This window comes from Embiotoca jacksoni, unplaced genomic scaffold, assembly GCF_022577435.1.
Source record: "Embiotoca jacksoni isolate LCO1_2020_lvr unplaced genomic scaffold, fEmbJac1.0.p SCAF_15, whole genome shotgun sequence".
Classification (NCBI taxonomy): domain Eukaryota; kingdom Metazoa; phylum Chordata; class Actinopteri; family Embiotocidae; genus Embiotoca; species Embiotoca jacksoni.
The window spans coordinates 408,220-418,272 of NW_027185285.1; the positions used below are offsets into that span (position 1 = coordinate 408,220).

Here is a 10,053-nt window from a genome sequence, read left to right on the forward strand (position 1 = left end):
CAACAAGGGATTTATAATAAAGAGCAGGTTATATCCGTCTTAAGTTCATATATTTTATTAGACGTAAGACACTGGTTAAGACTCAGTAAAAACTGTTGGTCAGTTGTGATGGCTTTAAATTAAACACGTGTGACGGAGGATTTGTAGACAAATTCATTCAAAAACTATGAAAGAAAACAGTAACTTTAAACAGGCTTCATATGAATATAATACACCTTTGTTGAAGGTATTGAGCATAGATTTAACAGCATGACGTAAACACAAAAGCAAAAGAAAAGGCTTGACATGTAAAGTTATCATTATAAAGGCACCAAATCATTGATATCATCTTTTGACATTCCTTCTGTACAGTGAGAAGCTAAAAAAAAAAATTAAAAAAAAAAATCAGTCGTTATAAATCATTCAGTTCATCCCAATAAGTCTTTTTTTTGGACTCCAGGAATAATTTCAGACTGTGATTGGAGCATCCACTGATGTGGATATCAAAGTTACAACTCCAATTATGCACCTTTAAAGTATGAATTTTTCTTTTGTGTCTCAATACTTAAAAGCACAAGGAAGACCAACTCTCCGCCTTTGCTTTAAACTCAACCGTGACTTGAACCAAATCACTAAAACCTCAGCGATTAGCCACTTTTCCAAACCGATGTGATTACAAACAGTGAAATTTCTGAGGTACATCGTAACACCGAGTTGCAGTTTCACACAAAACTAAAGCTCAGGCGACGTTTCTACGTGGTTGTAAAAAAAACATCATAGTGATTGATAGTGTCAGAAATGAGAGCAAAACCTCCCTCAGTGCCACGTCTCAGGACCTGAGGGGGGGAGGAGGAGAGGGGGGGGGGGGCAGATGTCATATCAGTACAGTAATAAGCTTCAATGACAAATAATGAGTTGAGATATTTTACCACAAGGCCACTTGAGGTTACTGGCACAAAAGATCGCTTTAATAAGTGTACGGGATCCTAATTCATAAACATAATCGTCATCTTTATTTGTCCAGACTGACTAACAGTCTTCTGATCGGACTCCTAGTTGAGCTGCTCCCACAACAGCAGCATTAAAAACCCACAGTAACGCTTGGTTACACGTTAGCCGATTTTTTTTTTTTGTGTCCAACCAAAGAGGCTTTCACTGCGTGTCTCCCTCTAGTGGTGATCAGACAGCAGAGCGCCCCCCCCCCCCCCCCCCCCGCACTCCCCATCGAGCACAGTGTAGTAAAGGAAAGGAATAAGCTGTAAGGTTTCACCCGTTCCAATGACGCCTTTGTTGTAAAATATGGCTGTGAAGTGTTGAGAGGTCACCGTGATGTACGACGGTGCAGTGAAAACAGACGCACAGAAAATACGTAAAAGAAAGCAGCAAATCGATGGCTAACAATACGTGCAGCGAGATAAGGCTCAGAGACACGGCGGCTTCAGTCGTTGCAACAGTTCTTTTGTAACGAGTCAGACGGTGAGCGTCCCACACATCTTCATCCGAGTCTTCTTGTTATAGTAAAGTCGAGCCAGAATCAGGAAACAACAACAACAACAAAAAAATGCTAAATGATCAGGCTTTAAAAAAACAAAACAAAAACGACACCGACGCTTAAAGACAAGGAGGAACCGACTCATTCCTCGTCTCCTCTGACTGAGATGTGGTAAATGTCTCACATTTCCCATGTTTAGAGGCGTCACCGCTGTGCCTTTTTTGGGATTAAAGTAAAAAAAAAAAAAAAAAAAGAATGTAGAAAAGAAGTAGTGGCATCTTCCAACAAGCGGCGGCATCTCTCCTGCTTTAGGTGTGGTGGTGGTGGTGGTGGTGGTGGTGGGGGTGGAGAGACGGCCGCAGCTCGGCGATACGTTGGCGTAAATGGGACATGAATTCAAACATGGTGGCAGCCAGACTCTGGTGGATGAGGTAGCGGGGCAGGCGGCCCTAATGAGACACAAAACATCCGTGTTAATCGTTTTCTACTCAAATTAAAATATCTTTCTAAATTTCTAACACATTTTTACATTCCTGCATCTTTAATGTATTTTTACACATATTTCATGCATAAATTCTCACTTCTCTGTCTACTGTTGCCTGTAAATTCTTGGATTTGATGTCATTTCAGATCGAGTCATTTTTAAAACACCCTATTTTCTCCAGTCTTGTTCAGTTTTTTTCCTCTTTCCTATATTCAAAATTTAAAAATTCTACTTGATCCCACCTTTCCTCACGCCACAAAATGTTTTTCGAGAACTCGCAAGCAAGCCTTTTCTAACCTTCAAGTCTGTGTTGAGGACCCAGATGAAAGTGCAGACGGACGGGTTACTGCTGGATTTGAGGACCACAAATCCCCCCGGGCCATTTTCTCCCCTGAGACCGGCAATAAAAAAAAAAAAAAAAGGTAAAAGAGAAGACGGACAGTCAAACACAACTGGCCTTTATCAAATCGATATGACGCTGGGATTTACTGGATCAGTGACAAGCAGCCCGGCTGGAGAACAGCTCTGACCTGACGTAGCGGCCGATTGGAGGTTTGGTGTCGTGGTTGGTTGCCATGCCAGCAGACATGTAGCAGTCTCGCCTGCGCTCCACTCGTCTGACGTTAACGAAGTCCCTGCAGGAAGAAAAAAATAAATGAATCAATCAGTCGGTTAATTTACTTTATTTCAGACCTGAAGTTCTTAAACGGAAAAGAGAAAAGACAAGCAAGAAGAAAAAGCCGTCCGCACCTCGCAGACACGACTCCCCCTGCTGCACCAGAGGAGACGTCGTACGAGACCAGAGTGTTGTCATCAACCCTCTGAAGGATCTGAGGAAAAGCCAGGAAGCGATATTAGGTTTTAGCTTGGCACAACTTGACAGTGAAAAATGTTCAAAAGAACAGAGAGCCTTCGTCACCTGGCAGGCGGAAACCGTTCTGTTCCACTGAACCATCTTCTCCGGCTGCAGGATCACCTCCTGATACACGAGCTCGGCGGGACACTGCATTAAGGCCTGGAACACATCAGACATGAGGCTGAGACATGTGTAATACATCACACCAATTATTTCATATCAATCGATACGCCACATCATTCAAAAAAACATTTGATATCGGTATCGGTAGATGTTCCTGAACGATACCAACTTCATGAAATCCAATTTAACGAAGACAAAAAAAAAAAAAAAAAAAAAAAAAAATGACATAACACATTGCAGTACAAATTTTTTTTAGCTTTCATGCAGTTAAGAGGGGAAGAGTGTAACCCAGGTCGTTCTATTTAACAACAACTTACAGATGACCCCGAAACATCTCATTGGTAGTTGCTACAATTTACAGATGTTCCCTAAACGCATCACCCGCAGGCTATCTGTAGATAAGATCAAAGTTCCTGTCACACCTGATATTCTGATGAAATATCATCTTGACGGTTGTTCACAGTTGTCAGGACACCGAAATTCAAAAGGCCCATTCATACTCGTAAGGCCCATTAAATACCACTTCTCGTGTGCTTATCATCATCATCGTTCCTGCTGGAAACCCCCGTCGTGTTCAGTCATAAAATATTTACTTCCACATATTCAAAAAGGAGTCTATTATTCTACTCGCTCTTACTATGGTGACTGTGGTTCTACATTGTGGAGCCAAATCTAGCAAAGAAAAACTGTATTCACTCGAATTCAACAAAAAATAAGTTTAAAAGGTGATGTCAGAGTCAAATAATATTGTCAAGCATTTCAAAGTATTTAAAAAAAAAAAAATAAAAAAAAAAATGCCTGCAGAAAAGTTTTATGAGGAAACAAATGTACTCAAATCACACAATACATGGACCGAAGGTTGTGTTTCAGCATCATACACGTAGGACGGACAACAAGCATGTTCATTTTGTTTACTGTCTTGTTCATATTTGTGTGTGTTAAGTGCCAGACAGGAAAAAAAAACACAACTGAAATAAATATACAATCACTTGAATAAGTCTGCAGGTCACCAAGGAAAAGTAAATATGAGGCCACGCTGGTTTTGTGTTGGTTCATCATTTACAGCAATAAGTCCACAAGATACAGTTGCAAAGCCTACAAAAACAAATCGCCTCAGTTACGCAGCATGCTGACTTCCTCTATGGGAAATTACACAGGCTGAAAGAACTCCTTTCTACACCAGAAATCCTCAGTGACACGTCATTTAATTCAGCACTCCTGCAGTCTCGATTATTCCACCGCTTTACCCTGAAGAGGCCGTTCAAACGCGTGCACGCGTATCAGCTTCACGCATTCTCAATTCAGTCGCAGACGAGAGTTTAAAAAAAAAGAAAGAAAAAAAAAGAGCCTGGTTTACTTTTTACTGTGACAGTTTTATACGTGACTATTTAAAAGAGCTTGAAAAACATCCGTGTCAGCGTACTAATCTGGAACTATTCACGGTTAAATGACTTGTCTGGACATGACGGAACTATTCAGAGTTTAAACATCATGACTTCCTGGAGTCGCTGCTGGAACAGGATACGTTTTGGTTTTACACTGAACACACAAACGACTGCCGTACCTTCAGAATGAAAGTCTTTCCGTGGAAGGGAATCTCTAGCGTGTGGACTGAATCTCCTATTTCCTGTCAACACAAAACACAAAAACACTGTCAGTAACAGGAATTTCAGGTCAAACAAAACGACAACACAGCGTTGCACAACGTGATGCAGAGCAGAAGAAACGGACAGTGAGGAAAATAAATTCAGCGAGAACGAGTAAGACACACTGACAAAAAGAAAATGCACGGATGAACCTCATCCATAAACATCTATGCTTAAAAAAGTGGCCAAGTTCCTTCGAAGTGGTTCCTGAGAAATCGTGTTCACAGCACACTTTGCTCCTGACTGATCTTTCAGAACTGTTCTAATGGACACATGAAATATATTAAGAGTCTACACTTACATTGTTTTTTTCATATTTCCAGTTGTCCTCCTGGGTGAGGATCTGCTCCACCACAGACATGGCCTCCCGACCCTGCCTGACGTACTCCTTCTCCTGCGGCAACAGGGAAGAGGAGGACACAAGTGAAGAAGACGCAGCAGGAAATCGTCACATGAGGAGCTGCTAGCAGGGCTGATGGTAAAGACGCCGCAGACCGACGCAGGTACCTGAGCAGTGACAGCTTTGCGCCCAAGACCCTCCTCATCCAGATCCTCTTCGGAGCCTGCAGGCACAATTCAGGGGAAAAAAAAAAAAAAAAAACTCTCTGTAGCTCAAATATGGTTAAAAAAAAAAAAAAAAAAAAGCAGAAACAACCTGGAAGGGATGAACCCACTGAGGCAGAGACGGTGCTTGATCAAAACTTATCAGAGACGTCACCTTCGACAGACTCGGGTGGGGAGTAGAACTGTCCGTCCGAGATGGCGCGTGGGTAGATCATGGGGGCTCGTTCGCAGGCCGCGTTCACAGCTGCTAAGTAGGCTGAGGTCAAAAGAGAAAAAAACAGTCGAGAAGGAGACGCAGGTTGGTTTTTTTGTCGAGTCTTGTGTGAACTCGTATCTCACCTCGTTCATCATCAGCTTCCTGCGTGAGAACCTTGAAGTCGAGGAACCACGTCTCCAGCCAGGCCACCACAAACGAGGTGATGGGCAAGACGTAGCCAAAGGCATTCTGGGACAGGAGCTGCTAGGAGACAGAAAGCAGGATCAAAGAAGGTAAAAAAAAAAAAACACTAAAAAAAACAATAACCATAAAAGTACAAAGCACATAAAACTACTTTTACTTTTACACCTTCCATAACAGAGGTGGAAGCTGCATTTTGTGTTGGTTCACTCCCCTATTGTTGCATGCAAAACATTTATTGAGCCACATAAAAGCATCTGGCATAAAGGACTTGATGATAAACGGAGGTCAAAAGGCAGATAAGAAAACGTCTTTGGTCCTCCGAGCGGCACAGAGCAGGAAAATCATAAAGACTTTCATCAGCTCAGACTGTGGATCACCGGCAGAAATGAAGAAGCAAAAAAGTAGAAGTGGTTTCAACTGACATGTTTACAGACAGACAGACAGACAGACAGACAGATACAGATACAGACACACACACACACACAACTGTGAAAGTGTAGAAGAGGGAGGGGGGTGGGGGGGGCACTCACATTGGATACGATGACCTTAACAACAAGGAAGACGCTGGTCACTAGAGTGGTAACCTGCGGAGTGTGAAGAATGTTTGAATTATTCATTTATGTCCTGCTACGATTAAAATATAAAATCATACACTATCTCATCAGGGCGTGTTTCCCTGCGACCGAGCTCACTCACCGCAATAACCCACCAATGTTTCAAGCGGAAAGCAGCATAACCCACTTGTAGACACAGGAAACGAACCACGGCAAGAAGCTGAGACGACGATGAGGAGGAGGAGGAGGAGGAGGAGAGAGAAATAGTGAGACCTCAGGCCTTTGGTGTTATCACATGTTGCAGGAAGGTTGACTCTGTAAACGTTGTATTCCCTTGTGAATGCAGATGTGTGACTAATCTAGTCAGTTTCTACAGGTTTTGAAACCAATAATAATTTTAAAAAAAATAAAAAAATAAAAAAGGCAGAAAATGAGCCGATTCATATCACGATCCAAGCGTTGAAAACATGACCAGGATTTACACGCCACCGATTTGAAAACAACAATTCAACATTAAACTGAAATGGAAAATGCACCAAAGTTGGATTGACCCACTTACAAAGATGTCAAAGAAGGAAGACCTGAAGTTATAACGGAGCACCTCGTTCTTCAAGCTGTCCCAGATTGTGCTGGAAATCTGCGGGACAACAGAGCAGAGGCTACATCATCATGAAACGGAGTCTGAACCCGTTGCAACAAAAAGAGCCGACGGGGTCGCGGAGTGTTTCTCTAAAGTCCTCCGGCCGTTTAAGATACGGGAAAACTCACATTCAGCTCAATGATCCAGAGAAGTGAGATGAAGAGGAGGTCGAACGTCACAAAGAGACAGAAGGTGCGCCGCACGTCAGAGATGACCTTGCGCTCTGCGGGGGGCACCAGCATGTACGGGGAAGGGAGGGACAGCGATGTAGAGTAGGAGGCGTTCAGGGAGGCGATGGCAGGCATGCTGGCCCCGAGCTCCCCGTACTCTACACCCGGCATTCCTGCTGAGAGACAGGAAACTCCCTCTGCGGCAGGAGAGAGCAAGGTGGCCGTTTGTTATATTTAGTGCGACCGCCCCTATAAATATATGTAAAAAAATAATATATATATAGAAACTATGAAACACACTGCATGTCACCGTTTTCTTAAGTGCTGCTATTATAAATCCCATATTTTACACGTTTCCTGCACTTGTTTGCTGTCTTAATATCCATAAGAAGATTTTTTTTGTGTGTGTGTGTGTGTGTGTGTTTTTATGTCTCAATATAGTTGTACATCTTTTCGCTTTTAGCTTCTCTCTGGAGCTCCACCAAAAACATTGATCAGAATCAGAGTCAGCTTTATTGTTCAGGTATGTTTACACATTGGTTGTAACTTGTTCTCTCAGTGTGCAAAAACAAAAACTGACACGCATAAATCGACCTATAAAACGTAAATTTACATCTATACAGCTAAGGAAGAAAGAAAGAAATACATATATACACCTAAACAATGGTGCAATTGCACCTCGTGCAAATGGTATTCGTTTATTGCGTGCATCTGTGTGTACAAGGCACAATAATATCCATGACCCTCTCTTCCCATTGGCTGACCCTTCTCTGAGTGACACACACTCAGGCTAATCGCAGACCGCTGGGTGTTTTGTTCCTCATAAAATGATGGACAGCAGGTCATGCCGAGGGCGGACGTATGTCACCAGCTTGAGTTTGTCCAAACGGCACGGTTGCTGAGTAACGGGGGATATTTCTCCACGTACCGAGCGTTTTCGATGCGTCAACGGGATTTATACGGCACCTCAATCTGATTTATGATGCAAAAAGAAAGGGGAGATCGGAAGTTATCATTTGTGGGCCTTTAACATTTTATATTATGAAGAACGGGGGGAAAAAGAGGGCCGTGATAACATAAGCAGGCAGTACAAAAGATCACAAGCCATTCAGAGATTTTTGATGACAACATCAGGGCCACATCGTCATGACGAGAAGACGGTTAAAAAAATTAAAAAAAACTTTTGGTGAATAAAGCAGGTTAATTATGTGCACTGAAGCAGAGGTGGAAAGAGGATAACCATCCTTCACACTCTCTCTGCTCTGCAGTGCAGTTTGATGACTCTCCTCACCTCGCTGTGGTTCAGATAAACAGCTTTAATAAAAAATAAAATAAAAAAAAAAAGGTAGCATTGTTGGCTTATTGCCTTTTTTTTTTTTTTTTACATAAAATAAACTGTTTTAAAACTCGCTCATGATTTGATCTCAGATTTACAGGCAATGTTCCTCCAGCAAACCACCTCAGACAACTTTTTTTTTGAATGCATTTATCTTAGGATGCTTTCGACATGACATCATTTTTTTTTTTTTGGCAGAAGAAAAGCTTTCAACAGGAAGTCGGCCTGTTGTTTTTAAACCAGCGTGTTGGACCATTGGACCACTGGACCATCGTTAGTCCAGTTGAATCACTCATCAGTCGATTATCTCTCCAACTACCTGAACTGGTCGTCTCCGCCTTATCTACTGACACGGAAAACGACATAATCTCAAATCTTTAAAATTCAGATTAGTTTGAGACCCCTCCACTTCCGCTATGAAAACAAACAAACAAACAAACAAAGTATTTGAATTCTGTTAAAAAAAATAAATAATAATAAAGCGAGACGGACAGAAAACATCGACTAGGATCGCTGGAAAACAACCTCACACGACTCCACAGATGTGATTATGTTGAACTAATGAACAGGAACACTTGTCAACGACCCCCGGTTAGCTCCTAAACAAGTTCGTTTCATTTGCTAGGCCAGCTGGTGCACACACACACACACACACAGCATGACTCGAGTAAACAGCAACAGGAAGTCGTGCTCCATAACATGTAAGTACGAGATAACCTATTAATGGTTTCACCTTCACCTCCCCCAACCAAAAAAAACAACAAGTTTATGGCGTTAAACTCACTTGATTTACCACAACATCATCGCCAGGTGAAGTCTTCCGGGTTGACCTTTCAAAGAAGAAATTACTGCGCGAGATGCTTCACTCGCCTCTCGCTTCGGAAGTCACGTGACCGCAGCCACGACCCCGATTTGGAGTTTTATTTTGAAGGTCCGCACCGGATGTTCCAGTCAGAGTTCGTTAGTTGTTCAGCGCTCCCCCCCCCCCCAGTGGTCCATGTCAGTAACTACAGCCCTGTTTTTAACCCTCTTTTTTATATATATATAAAAAAAAGATTAAAAAAAAAGAAAAAAGAAAAAAAAGATTAAAAACAAAACACAATTTCAGAACAAACAAACTGTTAGTTTGGTGGAAACTGGTGTTGCCTTGCTAACGATGCCGACTTTACCGTCCAGGGACCGCCACGCTTGCAAAGCGCTCTAAAATCAGGCAAGAGTGCGAACTGCGATGTACTTCCGGTTTCGTCAGAAAACAGAAATTAGTCTCAAAACAAGGAGCCTATGTAAATCGAATATACAGGCCCAAACAGTACATAAAAAAATGCATTACATCTCACGGTTGCACCGCAAAAGATTTAAGTCTATCTAACGTTTTCTATGTATTTAATAAAAAAATAAAAATAAAAACTTGGGAGGGAGAGAGAAAAGGGAGACACTGCGTCCTAATTAACAAATTAGAGAAGCAAGAAATCTTTTAGACTGCATCATCAGTATAGCCATGTAGTGTTGGCTGTGAGAAAAAAAAATCAGCATTTCAATAGAGGGAAAGCATCAAAGTAAACAAAACAAGGAAATAAATAATATTTCAAACTGTTTTAGAGTAGCAGGTGCAAAACTGTTGCAATATGAAAGCTTTAGAAATTGAATAAAGGAGATGAAAGCTGTATTATTCCCTTATTTTTTTTTCTTTCACTGTTAGATGTAAATAATCTGAAACAAGCCCTGAGCCAGATTGTAAAAACAATGAATGACCTACCTAATGTTAGCTCTGGTTCATTCATGCAGTCCCAGAGGGAGTAACGAATGAAA

General features: G+C 41.8%; 1 protein-coding gene across 2 annotated transcripts; it reads right to left on the bottom strand.

The window, feature by feature from the left end:
• Positions 1-44: 44 nt before the first annotated feature.
• stard3 (StAR related lipid transfer domain containing 3) lies at positions 45-9,088 on the bottom strand. 2 transcript variants are annotated; one of them, XM_069148616.1, is made up of 15 exons: positions 9,029-9,088; positions 6,867-7,105; positions 6,658-6,735; positions 6,241-6,318; positions 6,075-6,128; positions 5,484-5,601; positions 5,299-5,400; positions 5,088-5,143; positions 4,882-4,974; positions 4,499-4,561; positions 2,875-2,970; positions 2,706-2,785; positions 2,486-2,590; positions 2,253-2,346; positions 45-1,920 (listed from the first exon to the last, which is right to left on the bottom strand). In XM_069148616.1, exons 2-15 carry the CDS (start codon positions 7,077-7,079, stop codon positions 1,780-1,782), a joined length of 1,371 nt encoding a protein of 456 aa, XP_069004717.1. In that variant the 5' UTR covers positions 7,080-7,105; positions 9,029-9,088; the 3' UTR covers positions 45-1,779. The 2 variants fall into 2 exon arrangements, with proteins under 2 accessions (XP_069004717.1, XP_069004716.1); XM_069148615.1 differs by having other exon boundaries at positions 5,484-5,604.
• Between the last annotated feature and the right edge of the window lie 965 nt (positions 9,089-10,053).